Genomic DNA, 26,903 nt, shown 5'->3' with positions numbered 1-26,903 from the left:
CCAATGAACTCGTCATTTTGCTTCCCCTGCTCCCTGGTTTCTCCGGAGGTTCCTCAGCTAAGTTGCCAGTTTTTTAATTCTTAGATATTTTCCTGGGAAAATCTTGCAGCGCTTTCCATGTTCCTCGTTGAGAACACCTGAAAATGAGAGCTTTTTCTTTTCTTATTTCCCTTGTCTGTTAGCCAGGGGACAGTCTCTTAATTAGGTCACATGCAGTGGAGAGAATACCTGCTCTGTCACACAGGAGCCAAGGCCACTCGACTTACAAGATCAGTGAAAGATAGCCACCTTTGTACCTTCTAGGGATCTGATCAAGTGCTGCATTATTTCAACTAACTTGTGCTGCTTGACAGACCTGAAAATGAATGTGATGCCTGAGAAGAGCTTGTTGCAGAATACTAAAAAAAGAAGAGTACAGGTTGAGTGGTACATCTAGTATATGTGTACAACTACTTCATGGGCTTAGTAGCAGTGGGCCACTTTTTTTTTTTTTTAATTAATTTGGTGATATTTACCAAGAGAGTACTTCCCTGAAGGAATTCTAAGACACTTTCTCTAGTCCTTTTTCATTGGCCAAGTGGTTTATTCTAACTCCTCTACGTACTACCAGATATGTCCTGTTGCATTTGCTTCGCTGACTTCTACTGGCTTGTGGGTGCCCTGATACACATATTCACTCAAAAAACACCAAAACACTTTATCTAACTTGTGAAACGCAAATGCTTTATGAATTACGAGTCCAATTAAGATGCTAGATAAATTCAACTTTTCAAATGTGTACTCAAAACTGAAGTTGTTATTACAGACGTAGAATTCAGAATGTCAGTTTTATAAATCTGTCTTTTCTTGTGTTTTGCTTTTGCAGTTGGTGCTGGAGCACCTTACCCAATCAGCCAGCCCCCTTACAACCCTGCTTATATGGATCCTCAGAAGCCCGTCTATTGAACAGATCTGCTACTATGCTTCTGTATACAAAACTTTTTAAAAATATAATTTGTGCTGTTTACACCACGTAGTATATTTTCCTGGAAGACAACAATCTTTTGTCCAAGTAAAGCGAAAGCTAATTCAGTATCTTTTTCTTTTTTTAAATGTTTTGAGTATAAGGAAGGAGTATTTTCTTGCAGAAATTATTCATTTATACCTCAAGCAAATTCAAAAAGAGATTTTGTTCAGAATTTAGTGAGAAAAGCATGAAGGAGTACTTCAGAAAAAAGGATGAGCATAACATTTGCTGTGCAATAATTTTGTGTGATAGAGAGGAATGATCCAGCAAGAGCGTTTTCAGACACCCGAAGCTGTAGCAATATTTTGCACAGTGCTAAAACATAAGAACTTAATCTCTGAGAAACTCAATGTATATGTTCTGCCTGTTTTGAAGCTACTATCATTATGTAAGCTACATTGTAATACACTTCCTTTATGGTTCAAAAGGGAATTTTCCTTTTTTAAAACATATTTGCATTTGGTAAGGGGTAGTGAACCACATTTAATTGTCTTTGTGCTAGTTGCATTTTTCTGTGCTAAATAGCATGAATTGGTTATTTCCTTGTTTTCCAGTTTTCATGCTTTAAAGCTATAACTTTATTGGCTGTCTTCTCAGGCTATTTTAATTCATAGCTAGAAATCGGTAACAAAAACAAACCCTCTGCCACCCACTACAACAAATAGATCAAAAGCTGAAAACCTGAGAATTCTGCATAAACGTTATTGGATGAGTACTTGGTTTGTGTAATAGCGGTATGCTACTGTCTAGTTTGAAAAAAACAAATTATCACCTTAATCGTATGTTAAGTGGAAGTGACCGCTGGTGCTCAGTCCTGCCTCATCATAGGGGAAGTAATTGACTTTATAGGAGATATGCAATGTCAGAAATAGATTGTGTTTTTTAAACTTGTAGGGTTTGTAACTGTCTGTAGCAGGAAGCTTGGAGGGATGTTGTATATTTGTAAACTAAGCCTGTATTTGAGAAATAATATTGGAGGGGAATAAGAAATAGCAACCTGACATGCAGTAGAGGTTAAATCTCCCTTCTGTCTTCAACATTCCCATTAAGAAGTCAGGATAAGGAAGGGTGGAAGGATTTGGTCACAGAGAGATAATGTATTTCCAATATCATGCTGGGAGCCATGAAAACATCTTAAGACACCTTCATGACTATTACCAATGTTTGTAAGGCTTTTGGCTCTGTACAACTTCTATTTATCAAATGACTCATGACTTTTTTTGTGTACTCTGTAATTTTGTCTTTTCTAACATTGAAATACAATTTGTTATTCCTTAGAAGAGTTATCAGTTGACTATTGTATCAATCACTGTGACATAATTCATTGAGTAGTTTTGACACATCTCATATACTGATATTACGTGCTGAGAGGCTGCTAAGCCACTTTTCCTGGGATGCCACGTTTAGGGTATGTTATTGCTTGAAAAACATTGCTCTTGTAACTGATGGTATTGTTTTACCTTGTCTACCTATGCAGAATGAGGGATGGAAACTGCTACTGTCCAAGGCAGCCTTATTTATTTCTCTTCCCAGTTTTTGAGGCCATTTCTAGGTTATTCCAGTTCTTGTTTAAGAAAATCTTCAGGGCATTTCAGAAGAAACTTGTAGAATTTCTTTCGCATTGTGATTCATGACAACCTAGGCCCCCGTGGTATGCCTCTCTAAGCAGTGTTCAAGTTAACAGCATGAAACGGTGCCAGGAGACACTCACAAACCAGGAATGTGCTGTATCTTTGTGATCCTCCTCTTCCCTGTCTTGCAGGCCAGGAAATTGGGCAATGCTTCATTACACTGTTAGGAGTTGTGTGGGAACAACCATAAACGGACAGTGTCTGCTGAAGTATTTCCCTAGAAATCCTGAATATTTGTGTTGGAGGTCACTAAAGTAGTGCAGAAGTAATCTTTGTTGTGTAGATCCTACCTGTGTGTGTTGTACACATAGAAGGAGGGCCAAGACTATTGCAGCAATTTTGTTCGCCAGTGCCCAGAGGGAGTCTGGCCAGTGAGGCACAGCCAGCAAGCGCAGGTACCGGGCAGTTCTCGGGGCACAGGCACAGTTTTCTAGTGTTTGTGTTTATGAGGTTGTTACTCTGCGTCTCCATTTCTTTCTTATAGCTGAGGTGACAAAATGTACAGTTCATGGTGGTGTCAGTAGGGTTGTATTTTGGATTTAAAAGGAAAGTCTGCAATTTCACGAGGAGAAGTTGGTTCTATCATCTGCCACCTGTTATCCCTAAGAAAAAAGCCCACATACAGCAGGTAGTATGAAGGTAAAGCGGTGGCAATAACAACAGAAGCCCTAAATCTGAAGTTTATGGGTAAATAGAGTAGAGATCAGACAGGACACAGAGATGTTCAGGGTGATTTTGGAGAGGTGGGAGGAGATGTGGTATCCTAAAAGAAGGGTAGGGTTAAGGAGCCTGTATTAACTACTTCAGTTACAAAACTGGTTGAAAGAAAACAGTCGACTTTGCTTACTTCTTAACTGGAGCACTTAGCCAGATCTTTTCTTACTGTTAGTGTATTAACCATCATCAACGATAAGACACGGCACCAAATTTTGTTCAGTTATTCCCATGCAAACCCATTGAAACCTGTTTTCATATAGTTAAGTGGCTGGGATGGCTGTAGAAAAGAAGTTGGTCCATAAAGTTTTAGTTTAATCATTACTGATGTGTCAGTCCAAGTAGCTAATTCCTTCATCTCAAACCAGTTACCCACAGTACCGTAGGGGAGGGGGAATGGAATTCAGATTTTAATGTTGAAAGAGTATATATTCTTTCTTTTTTTTTTAATTCTGTAAGTGCCTTTGTTTCAGAAATGTCTTGTGAAATTAAATACTATAGAATAGTCTGTTGTACTGAATTTACTAGATAATCACTGTTGACTTTATTACATACTGTAACCTAGCTTTGTATGTTGTTTGTAGTTTAAAACGTAAGTATTCAAAAGAAATGGCATAGACTCTATGCACCTTTGTAATAAATGCTGTGTTTGAAGTATATTCTATCAATTTTGCTTTCTTAACCTGAATCTGAATATTATTTAAGAGCATGTCTGCAAAGCTACATTGACTCCATTGTGTTTGACAGCTAGCGTTACCAAGTGTATTTTAAGTCACCTTGCGTGGTGAATGCCACTTCCGAGAGTGGAGACTGAAGTCTAATCAAAATCACAAGACGACACAACAAAACACAAGGACAACACAAGCTCCTGAATGGATATTCTGACAGTACGCCTTAAAGCCAATCTAAAATGATTGCTTCTAAGGCCTTGTCTAGACTAAGGAGTGAATTAAATCTATGAAGTTTGAATGCATTAACTAACAAATTTCAAAACACTTGAAGTCTCGTGTAGACAAAACAGTAGATTACAAAGAATGCTAAACTGCGATTAATGTCCAGGATCCTCCTCCCAACACATTCTTTGACTCGTGTGTTGAAGAATACCATGCCTCATTTTTCAACTTGACTAATTCCATGTATGATAAAAGTGGTGCTTTCTACTCTGTGTGAAAACATGTTAGCTGATGTTTTCACATACTTTTAATAGTTAAAGAAAACGCCTTTGAAATGTTGTCTCATGTCCCTGACTCATTGGTCCTTCACCTGAGAATATTTGTTGTTGGGCAGGTTCAAGGCTAGTACTTTATGGTTGCATTTTAGATAAATCATCAAGTAGTGCTAAACTGGTTGAGGCTATTCTGTATATACTCTTTTTTTTTTTTTTTAACCTTTAATTGTAGTCAAGATTCCCATTTGCTCTGAGAGAGTATTTTGTCTTGGAATAATCAGGTATTTGGTTACATTACTACTTGAATGTATCAGTTTCAGCTGTAGATCGTAATCAGTTATAGCGGAAATGCAGATCACTTTATTTCCCAATTTTATGTCACATTTTCTCAACCAAATTTCTATTAGTTAACTGGTGACAGCAGACAAAAAATGTATGTTCCAGTTCTAAAAATCTAAATATAAAAAATGAAATAGAATTAATGCTTATGCTAGAAATTAGACCAGGAAATTGCAGAGTTATGCCTGAAGTTTCTGTTGCCGCTGTCTTTTTTAGTTCACCTGTGTTTTGGTCTAGTTTAGTCCCATGACTTTTTAGTAGCTGTATCTTTGCAGTATGGCTACATTTGAAAAGTGACATGCAGACGGGCCTCCTTTGTTCACAAAAAAACCCCTGAGTGTCTTCAGTTTTGTCTGTGCATGGATCTGAAAAACAGGAACTAGTCTTTTATTTAAAACCCTCAGATTTCCTCTAACGACCACTGAGTGTTCTCAGGTGCCTTCACCTTCTAAAACAGAAGCAGCAGGTTGTCCAGGAGAGCAAAACACAGCTGAAAAGCTGAGAACCCACAGCTGGGTGAGCAGTACTGCTGTTTGCGTTTTCATAACGTTTGAGCTGCAATTGCTTGTGTTACCATGTGAATTTTTCCAGGACAGGACTTGGCATCCATCTTAAAAATCCATGGGCAGGGTCGAATGGAAGAGTTCAAGACCAGGGGAAAAACTGGAGCAATTATTGCCAAACAACTAATTCTCTACTGTTTTTGCACGTGTGGAAACTTAGTATCAAATCTGGGCATTGGACAGGGACACTGTAAGATTTACTGCTTGTAAGCAAGCCTTATGGGGGGAAAAGGTACTTGAGTTAAACCTATTGGTGATAAGATAAAACAGAAGAAAATTGGGTATTTCACCCTTTGGAGAGCTCAGGCACCTCTGTGATGGAGTAGGTGGCTCTGCCTCACCGCTTCACGGCAGTCTCCACTAAGGGCGAGTTAGCCGTGTTACAGATGATGTCTTTCTGTTGTAACGTGGCTTTTAGGTCCGAGACGCAACTGCCTACTTTTGTCCGTGGTGGGTGGCCCGGTGAGCCGCTGGCCGTCCCGGCTGCCCATGGGGCTGCAGCGGGTAGGCAGTTGGGGACTGCCAGAGTTAGTGCCGTCGCTGCAAACAGGGAAGTCGAGTGTCTTGGAGATTCTTTTAATCCAATAACGACACTTGGTTTTATTGTCAGTAAATACTGTTCATCTGTGCCTTCCCCCTCTCTGCACAGACTTCCCTTGTCTTCCCTCCATTTTTGTCCTGATTTACCAAGAACTGTTGCCCTGTCTGAGGGCAAAGTAAATCTCTCGAGTATGACTCTGATGCTTTCTGGGCAAAGCACGCTCCTCATTGTCTCTGCCCAAGTCCTCTTCCATTGCGACAGCATGGACATAGCTCTTGCTCCTCCTTTCACAGTGTTCACAGACAGTTCCTGAGGAGGTTGGGGCGGCGTTTAAGGTCTTCATGGAGAATTTTGAAGCGAAAAATTACCCTTCAAATTGTTGTTTAGGTAACTGATTCAGATTCTGACTTTGAGAAAACAGAACCATCCCCCTGGTTGTGAAATGGCAGTAGTTTGCAATGCTGAACCAGAAGTCCGAAAGGTCATACTAAGCTTTCTTGAACCTTCGTTCTCATTTCCCAGCAGTCATGAAAGCTATGACTGACTGAGGGTTACATGAGGAATCTGAGTCAAAATACTTGAGAAGGCTTCTGCGAGGCAAATAAATGAGGCTGCCTCTCCACAGACCTTAATTTTTGTTCCAGAAATACAGCATGCAAATAAGGAGCCTCTGGCTTTCTTCTAACTTCTGTTGTGTGGGGTGGAAGGAAGAGGGGGGTGGCGGGAGAATAGTCCTGTGATGGGTCTCATTTTTTTGAAGAACGATAGCTTCACCCACTATTTGCAGGCTATGTTAAACACCTGACCTGAGGCTGTCAGCTGATAGGCTTTTTAGGTGATGCCACATCACAATCGCAAAGAATTGTGATTTTTGTCTGGCATCCAGTTACTGGGAGTTTGCTGTTATTTCATTTTAAATATTTCACAAGAGTGGAGAATAGTTCAAGATATGTATAGATTAACCTCTGATACCCCATTTCCCTTACTGCAGTTACAATAACTTTTGAATCAGTTACTTGAGATTTTTCCTTCTACCCCCTTCTTCCCCCCGAATGCAGGGACAGGTGGTTTCCATGGCTCGCGCTCCGATGTCGCTTTGTCCCTAGAATCCGGTAGGATCTGTTTTGCAGACTTTGCTGGACAGGTGTCACAGAGCGGCTGTGGCATAAAGGAGGTTAACACAAGCGGCTGGGCAACTACGCCTCCAGAAATACCAACCTACAATATGGCAAATGTATAGACCAAAAAAAAAAAAATCTGTGATATCTATGTTAAGAAACTCTGCAGTTATCTGGCTGGAATATATTAGTTGCTTCTTCTAAATATTTTCAAAAGCAGGTTACCACTCGAGCAGCTGTTCAGAGCACTATTTCACTTGCAAGCTTTAGTACTAAAACTTTTAAGATTAGTCCTGGTTGAACCATATTTACCTGCAGCAGGGATAAAGATGTTAAGCACACTGCTGGCCATTTAACTCGCACGGAAAGTGTTGGCATTTTGGTAAACTTCAGCCTCAGTGTGTTTGTAGGTCTTCGAAAAGGTCACAGCCCACCTTTTCATATCAGTCTGCTAAATTATCATCTGTGATATATACTTTTTAACAAGTTAATTTACACTGTAAACATAAGTTGATCTTTGTTATTACATTCACAGCAAATAATACAATCTTTATATAGGCAAATCAGAAGTGCTGCACTTGACCTTAATTAATGTAACCATAACTAACATCACAACTTACCATTCTCCAGGTAAGATAATTTACTGTCCCCATAGTCTAGCACAGGGTAAATTCTTCTCGAGCAGCAAGCCACACTAGTGGGATTAACGTCAAAACAGCAGTATGGTCCACAGCTCAGGTCAAATGGCACAAATGAGGCTGTTGAAATGTGCTGCGCGATGAGGTATTTTGTATTTATTTGCCTTCCTCACCTGTTGTAGCTGGGATTTTTAAAGATGTGTTTTGGGGCTTACATTATGCAAAATAGGCTGCTGTTTGTTTAGCCTGTGGAAATTCGCTTTGAGCAGGGAGACTGGACTACAGGACTGAGAGAGGCCCCTTCTGACCTCAACTATTCTGTTTTTGTGAGGTGTAGAAAATAAGGTGGTACCTGTGCAACTTCCCTAAGTGCACCATTCACTTCAGCTCTGTACATAGCCTTAGTAGCATTAAACTGTTCTGTGCCTGAACCCACCCAGCGCATCAGGCTCATCACCACAGGAAGCTGCTTATCAAGGCAATGATACCTCCTCCTGCACTGCAGCCGTTCAAAGGGTGTAGTGGTGGTAGAGCTTAAAGTACAAGCCAGCAAGGCTGCCCTTCTCCTTTTTGCCTAGCGGGCCTTAATAAGGGGTAAACTGATAGCAGTGATTGCTTTCTTTAGCCAGCTCTTCTGTAGTTTTAGTGTTGTCTGCACAAAACGCTTCACTGAGGAGGGAGAAACCACTTGCGCTTAGCTGAGCGCTCACCAAAGGGAGAACGTTATCAAAGGCAACTAGAGAGGGGCGGCAGCTGCCAGCTGAGACGCGCAGTAATCGCGTACAGAACATCGCCGTGCAGGGCTTGGTTTCTGCTGTTGCTCAATAATGCTATTCAGTCCTGTTGCGCCTGTTTACTCCAGCAACAGTACTTGTTGCTGGAGTAAATTCCTTTCCAGGGTTAATACAGAGGCAGAGTTTATCTATAACATGAGGGAAAATAGGAACTGACCTTGAAAAAGTTGCTATGCTGTGAATTCTTCAGGAAGTCTCTAGTGAGCGCAGTCACGAGGACTATGGTATTAGGTCATGAAAGTAAGCCAGTGCCTCCTAAATTCATAAAAACAAATGTTTCAGGTTTTTTTCTGGTCATGGCATGATCAGCTGTTACATACATGATTAAATTTATAGGGGAAAGAAAAAAAAAAAACCCCAAGACCTAAGCGAATGTAAAAAGGGATGGATTACTGGACGGCACTACAATGTTGCAACCGTCCTGACAAAAGACAAGGGAAAATCCTAGTCATCTTTTTGTTATTCACTCCAAAAAAATGTAATCCTGACTTGTGGCAGCTCTCTAAGTATACTTGTGTCTGTTTGTCTGTATGAGTGTAGCTGCATTTCCCGTTGGACTTTTCACTTACAGAAAATACTTTCACTCTTAAAAGCTACCAATTAAAGTCATCATGTCATGATGTTTCTACTGGTGAAGGAAGCTTTGCTTTTTGTTTTATTTTTTTTAACAGCCTGCAGAAAAGCCTGGGCCATACCACTTTAAAGTCAGGAGCGGGAGGAGAACAGTCACCGGGTGGGTGCAGCGGGACACACCGGGGTGCTGGGCTGTTTGCCTGGGCGTGGGGAGGGGGCTGGTGCCAGACGGGACCCAGTAAAGGTAGGTGTCCAGTATTTTTTTCCACAGAGGCACTTCTGTTTATATGAAGTTTAGTGGGAACACATTTCTCCCTCTTGCCAAATTCCCATACACACATGTTCTTGAGATGAGGCCAGGAATTTTTTTTTTTTAAAGCAGTTTTTGTTCTGTACTTTTGGATTGCTTCAACAATTTGAGACTCTTTCACTGGTCTTAGTCCAAACTCCTCTAAGTTCATTTGGGCCAGTTAGCCAAAGAAGTTGTTTAAATGCAAAAAAAGTGTGTTCTGCATCTTATCTCTCTATACTCAAATTATGTTTACTGAAATTGGGTGGTCAGAATGGCAGAGAGCAGTTGAAAGCTGATGGCAGGTCACTGGACTTTGGGATAGTGCGACAATCATATCTTTGTTAGGCCAGCTCTAAATTTGCCAGTTACAGCAAGCTACGCGCCAGATAGCGCTCTATCACTGCTACCCTCCCTCTTAAGACTATTGTTAAAGAGTTATTTTACTGTTTCTTTTGGTTCTGAGTAAGGAAAGAGCTATTGACTCAAATTCTCATGCCCTTCTCTAATCCTGAAGGCCATGAACTGTTTTTAGTTGTTTGCTTTATTTTAAAAGGGAGTAAGTCAAATAGTTTCCAGTCATGATACCTGTTTGTAAGATGAATTTTTTTTGTAGGTCTTGTCCAGTGCTGTGGTTGCAGGTCTAAGGTAGTCGTTATACAAACACACATGGGCTCAAAAGGAAGGCTTTTGCCCTTATGTGCCCATGTGTCCCACCTTGTTTCAGTTCAGCAGGAAAATGGCAGGCCTCCTTCAGCTGCTACGAGGGAACTGAAAACTTTTTCTGAGCGGTGCTCTCAGTGGCTTGCAGATAGGCTGTGTAACAGCAGCAAACAGCCCAGGCCTAGCACAGCTCTGCCAGCTGTAGCACAAAGAGCAAGAAAGCTTTTTCCCAAGGCTGCATTGTGGATGGAAGGCCTGATGCTTTATACTTAGCAACTTTGGCCCAAGGAGCTGCTGGACTATTACACTATTTTTGGGTAAGTTCTCTTCAAAAGTGAGAGCCAAGGCAAGAGCATGTTCAGCACACTACAGTGTGGCTGTTTGCCTAGGCACCCCAGGGTAGGATGCAGCATTTTTGGGAACCATCCAGCCCTCTGCTCCCAGGCCCCCTTTCCAAAGGCTTCCCTCCCACTGTAGTGCTCTCTCTCCCCTCCTTTTGGCCTCTGGTGCGAGGCTCATTTCCAGTACTAATGCAGGGAAGGTCTCTTGTGCACCAGCATTGCAGAAGGTGATGCATTTTGCTCCTCCAGCATGTACTATGCCCACTTTGATGCATCAGTACAGTGCACAGAAGCTTCCTCTGCTCACTTCTGTTCTGTAACCTTTAGAAACCCACAGCTCCTGTGGTTGTTGCAGACTGCTGCGAAGGGGAGGGCACAGGGATGCCCAGCCTCCATGCTGTCCCCTCACCAAGAGAAGCTGCCAGTGATATTTGGGGATGTGGGAGGGGAGGAAGGCTGTACCTGGAAGGGTCCTTTCTACAGCTCAGTCTCTGCTCCAGATCTCATGAAGAACATTGAGCAGGTTTTACTTCCTTGGTGCAGCTGAAATTCTGGGACATGTTTTTCCTCAAGTCCAGCCCTGCTCAGAGAAAGAAATGCCCTTGAGGGAGATGAAGGGGAAGGAGAGCAGCCAGAGAGCCATGCAAGCTGCACCTCCAATTCTGCATGGCGCAACAGTTTCCAAACTGCTCACCTTGAGCCTGGGAAAACACACCACCTATTCAAAACCATTCTATGCACTGAAAAGGGAGGGCATTTGCTCCACGGCCTGCTCTGGCTGCAGGTAGTCTTTAATGCACCTCACACACACTGAAGAGGAGGATATACTGCATAGTAATACCACAAATAAAAATTAAGAACAACCTCAGATGATAAAACAATAGTGAGAGGCCCATTAATAATGTGCTTTAAATTGGGGGCACTTCAAACAGTGCTCTTTGCCCTTCCATAGTCCTGTCTTGGTAGGATTCCATGCCGCTTGGAGCATGTATTTAGTGCAGGTTTTTGTACCTTCACAATTCCCTCAGCTGTAAAAAGAGGCATAATGTTAAATTAGGTTTTGCAGCTAAAGTAACACTGCTACAGCGTCCTGATGAACATTTAAAAAGCACTACTTACACATCTCCCTCACTGCAGTTAAGCACTTCAGTTTTTAACTTAGTTTACCGTCTGCATAGTCTCATTTCTCCCCTCTTCTTATTATAGACACTACATAAAAGCAACTTTGGCCTAAATAAAGGTTTGTTCCTCTTTCTGAGGTGCAGCCTAACTACATCTTTCACTTAAAGCACTTGGAGAAAACTGACGCTTGTTTCAAGGAGTTGTAAACCTGTATTTACTTGCAATTAGAATCAAATATCTGTCCTTGTCCTTGCAAAAACACCCACCCACAACTTTCCAAACTAGCTCAAAGACAAGCCTGTGGGCCTATTTAAGTAGCATTTACACTTCCCTTTTTAAGGTCTAAGGTTCAGCTGGTACCTGCAACTGAGTAAGAGTTGATAAACACACAGATCTGAAAGGATAAAGCAACAATTCTTTCTTCAATCATTAGCCGAATGAACTCATCTTCACTGCAATGCATATTCTGATACTACAACCAAAAAAATGGTTATTCTGCACAGATTTAAACATTCTCCCTCTTGCACAATAGGGGAGAATATTCCTCTTCAACATTTACCATCTCATTCTTCTAAAGTAACTTAAAAAAAATTTGGTACCTCAATAGTACTTTCAGCAGAAATACAAAATTGAGAAAAATGAGTGAAATGAGGTCATCACTAGAAGGTCATCACTAGAAGGTTTTGATGAATTTCTTGCAAAGAACTGAAATGCGAACTGTAAGTTATTTCTACAAAAAAATTTAAAATCACAGTAAACTATTTACTAATGCCAGCATGAGAATTCTTGAAATCAAGCAAGAAAGTTACAGCTGCAAAAGAAATAGAACAGAGAAAAATATTTTCAAAAGACTTCGTATCAACTTAGTGATCTCAATCATCTTATTACATTCAGTATTATTAGGCTGTAAATACAGTAAAATGGAGAACACAATAGTGAAGTTTCAGTTTGTTCACAGCAATTTCATAAAAGATGAAATTCATAAGGAAAATGATTCATAAGCCATTGAGTGGTTTTGCACAGCAAAACAGTACATTTCAGTATAATTGTTCCTTACATCAAAATTTTTTCTTTGATATCAGCTACATTTAGATGACTCTTGAATAAAATGATCATAACACATTTCTATTTATCACTTAAAAAATAAGATAACTGATTTAAATTTCAGCTTTACAGTGACAATGATTAATAAGATTTAGATAAGGAAGGACAGAGATCTCTCCTAGATGTTAGCTAGCTGGAGTCCATTCCTTGATCATCTGCTTCTGGCTCAGGAGGATACAATTCATCCAAAATCAATTCTGCAACAACAAGAAAAAAAATCACATTTCAAAGAGTAAATTTATATTCAATATACTTTAAATATAACTAAGATCTTTGTATTAAAAAAAAATACAGCCTGTAAAAGGCTACAGCAAATATCTTTTTTTACAGGTCAGCACTTTCTACTATCTTCCAAAACAACTTCCAAAAGCTTATTAACATTGTGGAGAAAGTATCGAGATATTCAGTGCAAAGAGGTATTATATGTGTTTTGTCTTACAAACATCTCCTCTCCACCTCATTTTTAAGGGCTACCTACAGCAAGGAGAGAACTGTCTTTGACAGTCACTTACATTTAGTTATGAGTGGAAAACCGGTAAAGACCACTTATTTTAGAATTAGTTTTGACTACTGAAAAAGTTGAAAACTTCATTTCTGTAAACTAATTTTAAAAAGCTGCTAGGACAAAAGCATATATTTTATGTTTTAAGGCAAGAGCCTGAATGCTAACTGCAGGTTTGCAAAAACATGCGTACACCACCACCTCCACACCACATCAGATGCTGTTAAACTATTTTGGACTATTCCCAAGCATAGCTAGGCAAGGTGAGGTTCTAGAAAACCTCAGGACGCTCACTCTATGCAGTCAGCGTTAGTACAAATACATGGCGCACTGTTTAGCATCTCCAGAAGAATCACTGTAATCAGTATTGGCATGCTTGTATGACCTGCCTTTCTGATGCAATGCTTATAGCAACACTTAACAGCGGTCCTACTGCTCTGGCTCTAAATAAGGCCAGTTGCATTGTCTGATACTAGTTGCAAACTACATACTGACACAAGAGCATCATCTTAACACTGGCTTTAAGATATGTACATAAATAATGCCATGACTGAATGAAGAAATAACATGTGAGCTAGGAGGAAAAGAGGTAATTTCACCAGAGGAGATCTCTGTAGGAAGTGGTCACAGGAAATGCGCAAAGTAAGGGGCAAATCCTGATAGTGCCTTTGTTAGAGAAGCTTTTGGGGAAATGGAAGAAGGGGAGGGAAGAGGAAGAAAGATTCTAGTTCAGGATTCAGGGAATAAAACAGGATTAATGTTAGTTGGAGACATGGAATAATGATTTTTATCATGAGATAACATTTAATGCAGATTGTTAAGCTAAAGAGCTGGAGCACAAAGTTTTGTTTGATCAGATGGTAGGGGCATATTTGTGTGGAGAAAAGAAAGAGAAAAAAAACTATTAAATAACAGTGGTTCAGTGTAATGAAGTTTGAGGAGCACTACACTACAGATTGCCCTCTCAGTCTGAACAAAAAAAAATCCACAGTATTTGGTACATGGTACTTGGAAATTCCATTTATGCCCCTTTCCTCCATTAACATTTCCCCAGTATTAACGGGGGAAAAAAAACCCCACACATATACACACGCACACAAGCAACCTATAATTTCACTAATTTTACCTTCACAGGCACTCAGTTTTTGAGTTTTTTTGAGAATGGCTCTTACACCAGGCATGGCTTGGTCATATTGATGGAGAACTTCCAAACAGTGTTCATGAAACAGTTTATCTTTCTGAGATAGGCTGTGTAAGAGTAAAACAGCATCCCGTAAAAATTGAACAATGTGTTCCTTATATGTACAGAAAGTGCTCTCAGACCTTCTAATCTTCATCCACTGTCTATGTAACATTATAATTAGTGCTTTAACCACCTGAAAGAGGGAAAAAAATGACTTGGTACACAAAACAATTACAAGAGCAGACAACTTATCTCATTACGATCTTTACTCATCAATCTTTTCAAACATCCAAGTTTAGAGTATTTTCTAGCATGGCAAAGCAAGTCTTCTTGGAGAAGGCAGCTTTTAAAATACAGTACAATTCTGTTTCAGGGCAGCTAGAAAAGGGCATAAAGGTACTTTAACATTGTTAGGTGTTTCCTGAAGTTTTCAGTAGGTTAAATTCAACAATTCTGGTGACATACCTCAAGATTACATTGGCAATCAGTACCAAGTAGTAAAACTGCTGGACTGGAACACCGCATACACCTTGTCAGGAGTCTAAGTGTCTATTACAAAAACATGCAGATTGCATTACAGTGAGTACTAGGGTTCTGTAGAATTATCAAACAATTATGCTGCAAATAAAGGGAAGTAGAAATTTCATTACTAGTTTCAAACATTTTTGGTTTTTTCGTTAACAGTTGATTCTTCCCTCCCCTGCATCACCCCCGGAAACGTTAACAATTTTTCCTATAAAACTTTACAGAAATAGAATTTGCCTTGCACAGAAACCCTTCCAGCTTTCTGATGAGAAAGGCTGGCAAGGCGTGATGGGTCTTAATTCAGTGCACACAAATAGTATTTTACACTTTCCAAATATAACGATGCAGACAAGCAGACATTAAAAAAGTTTTAGAAAATGGTTCAAAATTCTTTCTAATGAGAGGAAAAGCAAAGCAAATGATGGAACCCCACAGAACAAGTTGCCACTGTCAGTACAAACTAAATACAAAAGCTGTTCTTCCTATATATAATCATGACTGCTATATAGCAAGCTAGGATTTCACTAAATGCAATGAATATAATCATCAGTTGCCACAGACTGCCATTCATGCATAATAACTCATAAGATCAGTTTAGAAGTAAATAGGACAATCAAAATGAAACACAGTTTTTGCTTTCTTTTATTCCTCTACCAACGTAAAAGCAGAATAGTTTTGAACATTTGATCACAAAGGTCTTTAACTTTTCCAGCTATCCTAGGATCTTTCTTGCTTTTTCAATGACTTAACTATGGCTGCTATGTCATAGCACATGATAATGTCTTGAAGACATCTTCAACAATAGTTCCTGACCCTTTTCACGCAGCTGCTCTTAAAAGCAAATATAATCCCTAACTACAGAAGCCAAATGAAGCCTTTGACTAAAAAACAAGTTCTCTGTCCAAATGAAACAGAACATTTCAATTTGTGCGTTCCCCTGCTCCCTCACCAGCCCAAACAGGAAATAGCAGGAAAAAACACTTGTACAAAAAGCTGTGGTTACCTCTTGTTCTAACTGAAGCCAAAGCACTTCAGATGCAGATTTATCTGGTCTTGATGTAATATACATGTACAGTGCAAGAAGAAGGCAGGTGTCTGAAATAAAGATAGCTTCATTCTTTTCCCCAGTAGTCACTTGTCTACGACAATGATTAATTTTGTCACAGAGAAAAACATTACAGAAAATATGTAGTGTGCACACCTTTTAAGCAGTACTAAAGGAATCATTTCATATCCCTAAACTTCACATATGCATTTGTGGTATTCCCCTCCTTCATTCATAATGAACAGGACAAGGACTGTTTGTTACACCCACTACTGAAATCCACAAACTCAGGGTCATGAAGTGCAGATATCCTACAGGACGGAATTAGCCTTTACCTCCTCAAAAGCCCTTTTTCCTCATCACCTTTTAATATAAAAAACATGAATCTGGAAAGTGGTTTTAAAAATCTACATGGGCGTCAAAAGCACTGTAGACAGATATTGGAAGACAAAATACTTTTCAAACAATAACTGAAACTCAGCACTAGGAAGCAAGTTTTCACATAACATACCAAGGTTTACCTTTTTAGGTTTTAATACCTTGAAGCAAGGCTTATTTGTATTACTTTTAGTCATGCCAACTAACTTTCAACTGATAAAAATTCTCTGTGTTATACATTCTTTTACCTGAATGAGAACAAAGTTGAGCAACCAACATGTGGTGTTGAGCAAATATAGACAACAGTCTCACGGTCAAAAGGACAGTACGCAAAGGGGTCTCTGGACACAGACAACGGAACAGTATCTGGCTATTTAATAAGTCCTGAAAACTTTAAAAGAAAATCAGAATTAGAAATGGGAAATGCGCCAACACGTTGAGAATAATTCATCATTTCTTGTATACGGCATCATAATTTGGGCCTTTTGAGCCATTCAGAATATATCTGATCTCAAATTACATGTCATAAATAAAAAGAAAGTAGTACACTGAAAAACATTTTCCATTACGTTCTGCAGGCAGTCTGCAATTCACTATGGTTGCATGTTAGACTGTTAGCAGGCAAAATTTCCATTTCTCATGCATCTACTAGCAATTGCAAAAAACCAAAATGTATGTTATGGATATTCTGATCAACTATACATGGCCTTAAAAAGTTTTCTTACTTTCAAGTTAAAACTATGGAATGAGGCAACAGCAACTGCTTAATATAAACTTATAACCAAATCATGTTATTGATGTGGGGCAGTTATCAAATTCATGAGCAGCAAAAGCACTAGAAAGATCTTCAGCTGCTGTTCCAAGAACTGAGGAATCTGATATTCTGCCATACATGGCACAACTTTTACAGTCATCTGCACAAATTAAGAGTTTCAATAGAGACTAAAAACTACTAATCAACAAAGGGCCTCAAATAATTTCAATGGTATTACTGACTTACTTTATTAGCAAGTCCATTGTTGAATTTTCAGCTAATTTCACCAAAACTTTTAGGCTTTGGTTCAGTATACTGTCAATCTGGGAGCCTGTCGTAGCAGAAAAAGCTAAAACCTGAAGCAGCTTTTTGAACAAAGAATGTTGAGCTCGACCATTATTAGGTGCATCCTGTGGAGCTACATGCAGCCCTCCTTGCATCCTGGTATCTTCTTTATTATCACACTCATTATCACATAACATATTTTTGTCCATCTTGGAAACCTGTTCATCTCCAACAGCAGAGTCTCTTTCCACTTCTGAAGAGAGCAATGTGTGAACAACATCCCAGCTATAAAATGACAAATAATAAAGAATGCCCAGTGATATAACTGTAGTTTCTTCAAGAGATGATCTGAAGTCCTCCTTACTTGATACTACATTTGCATTAGTTCTGGAAGAAACAACTGAATGGTTTCCACAAGAACCATTTACTGACTTGTCAACCAATTGCACTGCTTGACAGTATGCACCAATGTAATGTTCTACCAAGGGCAAGAGATGCACAGCGCCTTGGACCTTGCAACGTTTGAGGTCCAAAAACTCTCCCCTGCTTTCTGCTAGATTTCCTTCAGACGACCCTTCATCCATAGCAATCAAGTTCAATCCTGTTATTGCAAGTTTCTGAGCTTCTCTCAGGGATACAAGGGAAGCAATTTCTTCTCGAGTTGTCCTAATGCTGGGTATCCCCGTAGACTTCCTAACCAAATAAAATTAAAAGGGAAATACTTCAACAACAACAACAACAAAGTAGAGTACATAGGAAGTGTTCTTATACAATCACTTGAAATTACCTGTATTCTGAATCAAATATAGAAAGGCTACAGTACTAAGACATGTCTGTTCTCAAAACAGAATGCAAATTAAAAAAATTCAACTCCTTGACACCTGCACAGAAGAGCAATTTCAAAGCACTCTGAAGTGTTGTGCAAGTAGTTAGAGTAGGCAGGTGGATGAGTAACTTCAGCTGCTCATTAGAAACCAGACAAAGAAAAAAAAAATTACTACCTTGGCCAGAGACTTTCAATATGCATTTTCTATGTAACGTGTTAGGGAAATGGGAAACACTTAAGTGATAAACCAGTCACACTCCAGCTAAAGGCCAAGCATACACCATAAAGCATATGCAGAAGCACAAAAAAAAGACTGAATAGTAAGTAATTTTAGAAGACTGTATTGCAAACCTTTATTCAAAGGTCTCTTGCACTGTTAGTTACTCAAGGAAAACATTTACACGGTATTAGCCTGTAAGCCTTCCCTTAAACTACAGGGCAAGAACTAGGCTTTGTGAGAAAATAATTCTTCTCTAAACGGTCATCTTGAATTTAAAAATCAACTCTGCCTAAATGTTCAAGTCAACTTAAAAAAAAAGTCTCAACAAAAGAGCAGTGAAGCAGATAAAAATCTTGTGAACAAACCCTATTTTTAAAAGCATATTCAACTAATTATTTTTATATCCAACATTCATATTTAAAATGCTTTAAAAGGTCACTATAAATATATATCTGGAGAAAAAATAAATCACATGTAATTTAGACAAGAGATATAAACTCTACTGTTCTTTTGATCAGATTTTCAATATTTTTTCTAGTTGTTTATGAACTCATGATCAAGTTTATATGCCTCTTTCATTGTAATGCAAATTTTATGCTCTCAAATCATTAATAATAGTAGCTGCTAACAGCCATTCTCAAATTTTATAAAACATGTTTCTATGCCTTCCCCTAACATAAAATTAAAATAATTTTAGTGTTGCTCAAATGTTGAATACCTACAGTAATCAAAGACTATTAATAATCAAAGATGCAGAACGGTGTTCCAATTTTTGCACCAAATGGCCCAACTGAAAAAGCATTTAACATGAGTAATGAGGTTTCTTACATGAGTAACTCCTTAGTATAGAGTATGCCACTGTACTAAGAATTTATCAGATAGGGCTTAACAACAAAAAACTTACGATTCCAAAAAGTTAGGCTGCAAGACAGCTCCTGGTAGAGTAACCTCACAGTTACTGCTAAGAAGATGACAGAGCCCTAGTAAAGATCCAGGGACAATAGGCTGCTTCATCAGTGCATTTAGTAAGATAGAACCTGAAAGGATACATAATTGTCTTTGGAGTACATTTACCGTCAACTGTAACATTAACAACAAAAAAAGTCATATTCTAAAATACTAACCTTTTTTATAGCACGTGATCTCAATTTTTTTTAAAATTACAAATTTGCTGTCTTTCTCTACTTCTAATTAGAGAATGATTTTCAGAAATATTAAGATATGATGTAAATAGTAACCAAATTAGATTTGGAGAGATTTTACGTTACAATCTCATATTTGTAAAATATCTCAAGCCAAATGATTGCATAACCCAACTATCCTGATCTCTTGCCTTACATGTTCTGGTCCAGACATTAAAATACGTGATGGGATTTTGTTCTGAATTCAAAATAAAATAGTACACTGAAGATTTCCTTGTGTTGACTGTTGTAAAGGGTCCTCTACTGTTTTTACTTATATAAAAAAATGTAAATTTTTCCTAGTTTACATCTAATTATAATAAAAAGCAAGCATAACATATCCATACTGAAAGAGCCAGCCTGTAACCAAATACCCTTTGCTCTGTATCCTTCTATTTAAAAAAATAAAAACTGGCCAACAATAATTTTCTTCCGCACAATAACAATGTAACAATGTTGTTAGGATACAAAATAATAAGACAATCTGATGTTTTACTGTAAAATCACAATATGCAAAGCAATAAAGAGACTTTGACTAGCTCAATACCCCCGTTCTGTGCAGTGACGTTATACATAGCAGGCTCCTCATTATTACACTGCTTAATAATGGCATTTCAATTGTTCCTCAGAAACGCTCACTACTTCTGTATTAAGAGATTAAGTTACCTTGACTGTTTTGTTTATGTACAGAGTTGTAGGAACTGTTTTTTCCCATTGCTTCTTGCTTCACAGATAAACCTTCAGGATGAGGTAACTTGCTCTCTAAAAAGCAATAATTGTAATATTAGAACTAGATTGTTTAGATATCTGTATCTATGCTCTATACACATTCAATTAACCATTGTTGTGATACAGTAAGTAAACAGATAGCAGACCACTGAAAACATTTATCTTGTAAAACTCAGTGATGGCAAACAATACCATAATTAAGAGCTGTGTGGCAAACAGAATTAATTGCTCCGCAAAATAAATTAGAAAGTCTAGTAAAATTTCACCTTCACTGACGAATGTTCTATAGATTGTTCAGTATCACTGCTCTCTACTTTTCTTTTAGAAAAAAAAAAAACCTAAAGTTGACTTCCCACAACTAGCAGAGATGTATATGATTATATTAGTTTAAAGATAAACATACATTTCTCAAAAACCTCAGTATGTTTGAGGATTTCATAATCTTTCAATCAGCTACATCCATCACACTTACCACCCAAAACGGAGGCCCATAATCAGTGTCTTTTTCAAACAAACAGGCATATTAAGTGTTGTTAGCAGGGGTTCATCCCTGTTGAAGCAGGGGTCTGAAGTGAATAGCAACACTTATACTTCCAGGCTACTGGGTTTTTTTGTTTTGAAGAGCTGATGCTGCCCACACAGTTTAAGATTGTATACTGGAATTGACAGCAATGTCTCAGATTCTCAGATTTGTTATGATTCTTCCTATAGGGGTCATATCCAAATTTCTTCCATTTATTATTTCCTGCTGTCAACACATCGCACCACATACAACACATTAGTAGGCTGCTGTAAGAAACACCATTTTTGTTTCATATTCTAGCGATCTCCAAATACATGCATATATTCATTTCCTAAGCTTTACTCAATTAATTTCAAGATATAATTTTCTGAGAAATATACATAAAGGAGGAAATGAATACACTGTTTCAGTTCATTCTTTCAACGTGGCTAAATATATATCACTTACAATAAACTGCCGAAAAAGGTCTGCTTATTCAAGCAATTAAAGCAAGGCAATAAACAAATCTGTAAGTTGATTAGCAGACCTATTCAAGAAATAGGCAAATTATTTCCTCTTCTTCTGTCTTCAGTAAGAAAGGCAGGCATCAATTTGGATATTTAAGTTCATCACCTAATAAATAAAAGTCGCTTACTACAACTACTTCACTGCTGATATCTTGGCATCTGGTATATCAGTGTTTACCAAGGCATGAAATAAGAGCACCTTGATGCAACGTTCAGTCATAGCTGTTTAATATCAATTGCTATAGAATAGAAAGAAATTTAAGCAAAGACAAAATAAAACAAAACGTTTGCTTTTTTCTACAATGAAGTTATTGAAATTGTTTAGTCCCATCGTATTATTACCAAAAAAAAAAAAAAATCTAAGGTAGAATTTTGTAAATGTAGCTACAAATATGGAAATTATGTATCAGTTTACCTTCCTTGATCAAAGAACTCTGGACAAACAGATTTCCTGAAGAACAGGATGGTCTAGTGGACATTTCAGCATTGAAAGATTCTTTTGTAGGAAAAGATCTTTTTCCAGGGTGTGGAGAACATCCTTCTGATTTCACTGGGATTGCAAGATTTTTTATAGGACTAAAATAAAAATCAAATGCTTAGATGAAACAGTATTTTGGGGGGAATTACTTTATTAGTCAATAAACAATGATCTATTTTAATAGCTTTCGCAATATTGATGTTTTAAAGGTATTTCACTCTACATTCAAGAAGAAAGCTGAAGATATGAACTATTTAAAAAGATATTTTAATAGCTTATAGTCCACAAAACCAGATTCCTCACAAGAAACAGAACTATTTCAGCTGTACAAACAATGCATATCCTAACTGTATAAATACGTTTAGGGAAAGATCAGCTTACTGCAGAAGATTTTATCTGAGAAAAGCTTCACCTTTTGTATTGCAAGACGTTCAATTCAGAGTACGTGACAGGGACTGTAACGTACTAGAACATTTCAGCTGCTTTAGAATTATTCCAGAAAGGAAAACCTGGGGTCCTAGGCCACTAAGTCTAGCTCTCAAATTTTAAGAATACATCTATCAAATTTCCTAAGATCCATGAATCACAAGGGAAGAATAAATTATTATCTTGGACTAACTTGTATGGATGGGGAGGATGTTATTTCTGTTCCCACATAGCCATTTGTTTTAGAAAGCAAAAAGAAAAAAAATAGTTATGTTATCTTGATGGACTTTTTTTTTCCCCCTTACCCTCTATTGGTATCCAAGAAAGTCACTAGGAGCTGAACAAGACCTCAGGTAGTGGAGAGGAGATGGGCCTCAAATGCTCTGAGAACTAGCTCAGTGAAATGACAGAAGAATTTAAAACCAGTCAGTCCACAAAACAACCAGAAAATCATAAACAAATATACTTTGCACAATTCAGAGGTAGTCAGATGAGTAGAGATATACTCAGCACTTTTCTGTATCTTCTTCCTCCATCCACACAAAGCCATGAGGTTACTAGTCAGAGAAGAACAGCGCAGTTGCAATAGTAGAAGAAAGAACTCAGAAATTTACATTCTAGCACAGTTTTCTGTGTTTTGGAAAACAATAACTGTTCTTCATTTTATTGAAAGAGCCTGGTAAAATGGAACAGCTTTAAAGTAGAACACCTGTTACTACAGCAAAAATTAGTTTCTTTGAATAAAATGAAGAAGAATTAAAGGACTAATTTGGATAGAGTTTTACGTCTTTCAGGTAGAGACGTTTTGAAGTATACATCTCATGAACATATGTTAGATTCATAAGTCTGTGCAGCAAGTGACAAGCATTTGTGCCACAGACACATGGAAGGCTCTCTGCGAGCAAATTCCATGGAAGTCAAACCACTTTTTTTTGTTGCATTCTTTTCAAGAAAACAGAACTAAGAGTTACATAAAAAAGGAAAACATCTGTAACACTTTAAGTCCACATATTATAAAAAGGCACACAAATTCCATTTTCCAAAATTGATACCTTGGCATTAAAACTGTTTCAGTAACAAGCCTATTTCTTTCACAGTTCTGAAGTCGTGTTCTTAATTCATTCATTTCTGCGTCTTTGAACTGCAGCTCTGATTGTAATGACATTAACTGAAAGATGAAATAAAAAGCATGGTTTTACTGTTACAGAATTGTTTAGTGCTGTCAACTGCAGAACAAGTAGAATTATCATAAATTTTCAAGATTACCATCTACTTACTGTGATCTCTGTGCAGGATCTCCAATTGTATGCATGCTAATTAATACCATCTTAGAATCAAGTGTCAAAGTTAAGGCAAGAAGTATATGGCCTGTTATGGTATGCCAAGTAACATGCAGGGCATGATTACAACGAGGCCATTAACAGCAGAGTAAAGAGCACATTAGCAGCCACTGTCCTCTTCAGGGCTTTGAGAAAGATGACTGCAACAGGAACAGCAATCAGAGGATCAGAGTCATAGCGTGTATGCTGTCCAATTTTTCCATTTTAAAACATGTTCTAATTGTAATGTTCTAGGAATTGCTTTAAAAAGGTGCAAACAAAAAACTCTGTCACTTGAACTTTATTCTTTTATTGGCAGAAAAGAAAACCTTCAGGAAGTTCTTATAAATGTTTTCTTTTAGATAATAAAATTAAAGCCTACGTGTTTTGGAAATTTCAAACAAATGCCCTTTGACTAAATGGCCTGTGACATCATTGAAGTCATAAAACTACCGTCTGCATGTGATGTACAGATAACTAATACAATTACAAACCTTTCTGGAGAACTCTTTTTCTTTTTCACTTAGGGTCTGAGATTTTTCCTGTTCTAATAGCATATATGATTTTTTCTGTTCCTCCATAGCACACTCCATCTGCAGCATTGAGTCTCGCAAAATTTTAATTTCTCCATTTTTAGTACGAATTTCATCTTGCATTTCTTTCAGCTGCAAACAGATGAATTCCATTAGATCATGTCTATAAGCAGAAGTATGGATGTGTATCATCATCTCTGTGGTTGAAAGTTAAGCGTATTTATACTTTCTACAGAGAAAACACTTCCATAACCTAGTCCAGACATTCTGCAGTGTTGCTTCTAATCTGTTTCTGAATAAATCAGGCTCAACTACTGTTTTCTCTAATTGAATTATAAAATGACAGCAAAGGTATATGTTCCTATACCATCCTGACTGGTGTCTGAGAGCGTTCTCCTCCTCCTCCGCGACTAAACTCTTTCTTTGAAAAGTACTCTAGTCACGCAACAATCTATTTACTGTTTGGATGAGAACGATGATAAACTAACTATAATATCTCATCTAAAATGGCACCCAAAAAGCATGCTGTCCTAAGACAAACTACCGCCCCCAGACAGTATCTTCATGACATGCATGCTCTCCAATATTGTCTGAATAGACATCATCGCTCAGAAAAAGGACTAGAATAGAGGCAGCTATTCAGAAAAGCACGAAGAACAATGAAGACAGATACATTTAACCACAATATAAAAACATGTTTTACCCCTATATTGAACATGGTGTGCAGATAGGATCTTCCCCAATAAAGAAGGATATAAAAGAAACTGGAAAAGATTCAGAAAACTGAGGCAAGGATGACGAAAGTAGAAACCTTCTGTCTAGGAGAAGACACAATTGTGAAGAAACAAAGGTCTATCAAAGTGCGAGCGCTACACAAAAGTTATTCCTTGTTCACTGCCTCTCATAATAGCCAAGATACATCCACTGAAAATCACTAGGTGTGAACTTCAAAATAAAATCAAAGGAGAAATTTCCTGACACAACACGTTGTTAGGCTGCAGACCTCTTTGACGCTAGGAGTTTCTTTGGGCTTAAAAAAAAAAAAGCACCACACAAGTGTTTTAAAAAATACACCAAAGGATACTAAACACATGTATACAACTTCTGGATCAGGTTAACTACATCTGGATAACTACATGAAATTTTACCAGAGGATAAAACAACATTCTGCTAAAATATCACTATAAACTTGCTCAGGTCTTCTATTCTTCCTAAGCTGTCTGCCAAAGAAAGGATGGAGCTGGTATGGCTACTTGTATGTTCTTACTTCTCTGCATCTATTTCTTCCCTGTAGTAGCTTTCCATGAGGCATCAGGAGGTAAAGCAACATAATGAAATTTAAGTATGACTTTCTCAAATCTTTCAGTTTCACAAAACTACTTTTGCTGACCAGCTCAATGAACAAATAGAGGAGAACAGATCTGACAGAAAACAATTAGAACTGACAAATCAGCGTATGCTAATCTGAAACAAACAAGAAATAGAATATTGCTCTCGCTCTTTACATTACTAGAGCTGGTTTTAGCACAATGCTTTTTATATATCAATGCATCATTTCAAAGATTACAAAACAACTTGATTAGAAAGAAATACTTGCAACCAAACTCATCTGGCCTTTCAATTAGCCATCTCAGAAGGATGTGATATTTGCCTTTATAGCAAGGAACCTAAAGGAGAAGAGAAGACATTGCTAACCTTTTGTTTAATTTCTTCATGCTGTGTTTGTAATACTTCAAACCGAAATGCATCTTTAATCAGATTGTCTTCTGAATTGCTTCCTGTTGCAGAAAAAATAGAAGCCTGAATGACGCACATCGCTGCTGATTTATCATCTCAAAATTTTGTTATTTGCCATCACACACACTTTTTAATATTTTGTCACTAAAAACAGTTAAATTGCACACACCTAATCATGACAGTAACTTGATTACTGCTTGTGCATGAATCTTTAAAACAGAAGGAAATCCTTCCCCTTGCAACCATTTCTAGTGTCTTAACATATGGGAATATATGCAAAACTACCACCTGACCCACGGTACCTGCAATTATTTCCTTCAAGGTAATTTAGTTATTGCAGCCTGCACGAGTAAGGGTTAGCAGATAACTTTTTGTTCTGGAGAGATTATAAATATTAGCAACGCTAACACTTACTTAGAGGATCTAAGTTCCCTCTACTGTATTTATGAACAAGGCACTGCCCTTTTTCAAAGCAAATCTGAAAATCAACTGTTAATATGAGATATATTAGGCATTTTCTAGTTAACGTTAACGGTTAGGAGTAAAAAAAAATCTGACAGCCAACATGCACGGCACTGCAAGCGGTACTCAAAGCAACAACTGCATTACCTCGGACCCAAGGCCAAGCCGGCACCAAGAGCGGACGCGGGGGAAGGCCAGCCGCCCCCATCACCACTGCATCCGCACCTCGGACCGCCCGCCCCCGCCGCCGCCCGCCCCAGACGCCCCCCAGGCGGACTGACCGGTCTCCTGGCCCGCGGCGGGGTCGCCGCCGCCCCGCCGCCTGCCCGCCGCCGGCTGCGGGCTGCCGTCACGCAGGGCAAAGGAGGCCCTCGCCCCCCGGGCGGGTTTGGGGGCGCCTGCCCCGGGCGCGGCGCCGGCCGGGCCGCCCTGCGACAGCGCCTGCGATGCAATGATGTCTATTTCCTCCAGGTCGTCGGCGGTGAAGTCGTCGTGGTCCCCGAAGGGGTCGGGCCCCGCCGCCGCCGCCGCCTCGCCGCTCTTGGGCCGCTTGTAAGGCGGGAGGCCGTTGTCCAGGCCGCCGCCGCCGCGGCCCGCCGGCCCGGGCGCCGAGCAGGGGGCGGCCCGCGCCGCGGCCGCGCCCCACAGCGCCGCGCTGCTCCTCTTCTTGCTCCCGAGCGCCGCCAT

At 38.8% G+C, this 26,903-nt stretch overlaps 2 protein-coding genes across 14 annotated transcripts in view; one reads left to right on the top strand and one right to left on the bottom strand.

Annotated features, from left to right (window-relative positions):
- SHISA5 (shisa family member 5) overlaps positions 1 to 4,008 on the top strand; it is a 24,070-nt gene extending 20,062 nt beyond the window's left edge. The window contains exon 6 of the mRNA XM_068907497.1: positions 866 to 4,008. Within this exon, the coding sequence (XP_068763598.1) occupies positions 866 to 945 (80 nt within the window). The 3' untranslated portion in view covers positions 946 to 4,008. The remainder of the gene's footprint in view (positions 1 to 865) is intronic.
- Positions 3,786 to 26,903, bottom strand: ATRIP (ATR interacting protein). 13 transcript variants are annotated; one of them, XM_068907491.1, is made up of 15 exons: positions 26,498 to 26,903; positions 25,713 to 25,795; positions 23,979 to 24,149; positions 23,218 to 23,333; positions 21,677 to 21,837; positions 20,170 to 20,265; positions 19,227 to 19,359; positions 17,238 to 17,969; positions 16,486 to 16,628; positions 15,818 to 15,909; positions 14,755 to 14,838; positions 14,233 to 14,482; positions 9,963 to 12,801; positions 8,670 to 8,767; positions 3,786 to 7,555 (listed from the first exon to the last, which is right to left on the bottom strand). In XM_068907491.1, the coding sequence occupies exons 1-13, from the start codon at positions 26,901 to 26,903 to the stop codon at positions 12,734 to 12,736; spliced, it is 2,535 nt and encodes an 844-aa protein (XP_068763592.1). In that variant the 3' UTR covers positions 3,786 to 7,555; positions 8,670 to 8,767; positions 9,963 to 12,733. The 13 variants fall into 13 exon arrangements, with proteins under 13 accessions (XP_068763592.1, XP_068763596.1, XP_068763586.1 ...); XM_068907495.1 differs by having other exon boundaries at positions 3,786 to 7,180; XM_068907485.1 differs by having other exon boundaries at positions 3,786 to 7,180; positions 7,393 to 8,767; positions 10,841 to 12,801.

Source organism: Struthio camelus, chromosome 14 (assembly GCF_040807025.1).
Source record: "Struthio camelus isolate bStrCam1 chromosome 14, bStrCam1.hap1, whole genome shotgun sequence".
Taxonomy (NCBI): domain Eukaryota; kingdom Metazoa; phylum Chordata; class Aves; order Struthioniformes; family Struthionidae; genus Struthio; species Struthio camelus.
The sequence above is the reverse complement of the archived record's forward strand: the minus strand, read 5'-3'. Positions and strand labels throughout refer to the sequence as shown.

Excerpts from the sequence above, each read along its gene's own strand:
- ATRIP (XM_068907483.1), bottom strand. The coding sequence starts at position 26,903 with ATGGCGGCGCTCGGGAGCAAGAAGAGGAGCAGCGCGGCGCTGTGGGGC. Across the intron at positions 23,334-23,978 it reads AAAAAGAGTTCTCCAGAAAG|TTAATGTCATTACAATCAGA; the intron begins GTTTGTAATTGT and ends TTCATCTTTCAG. Across the intron at positions 17,970-19,226 it reads CAGCCTAACTTTTTGGAATC|GAAGTCTACGGGGATACCCA; the intron begins GTAAGTTTTTTG and ends TTATTTGGTTAG.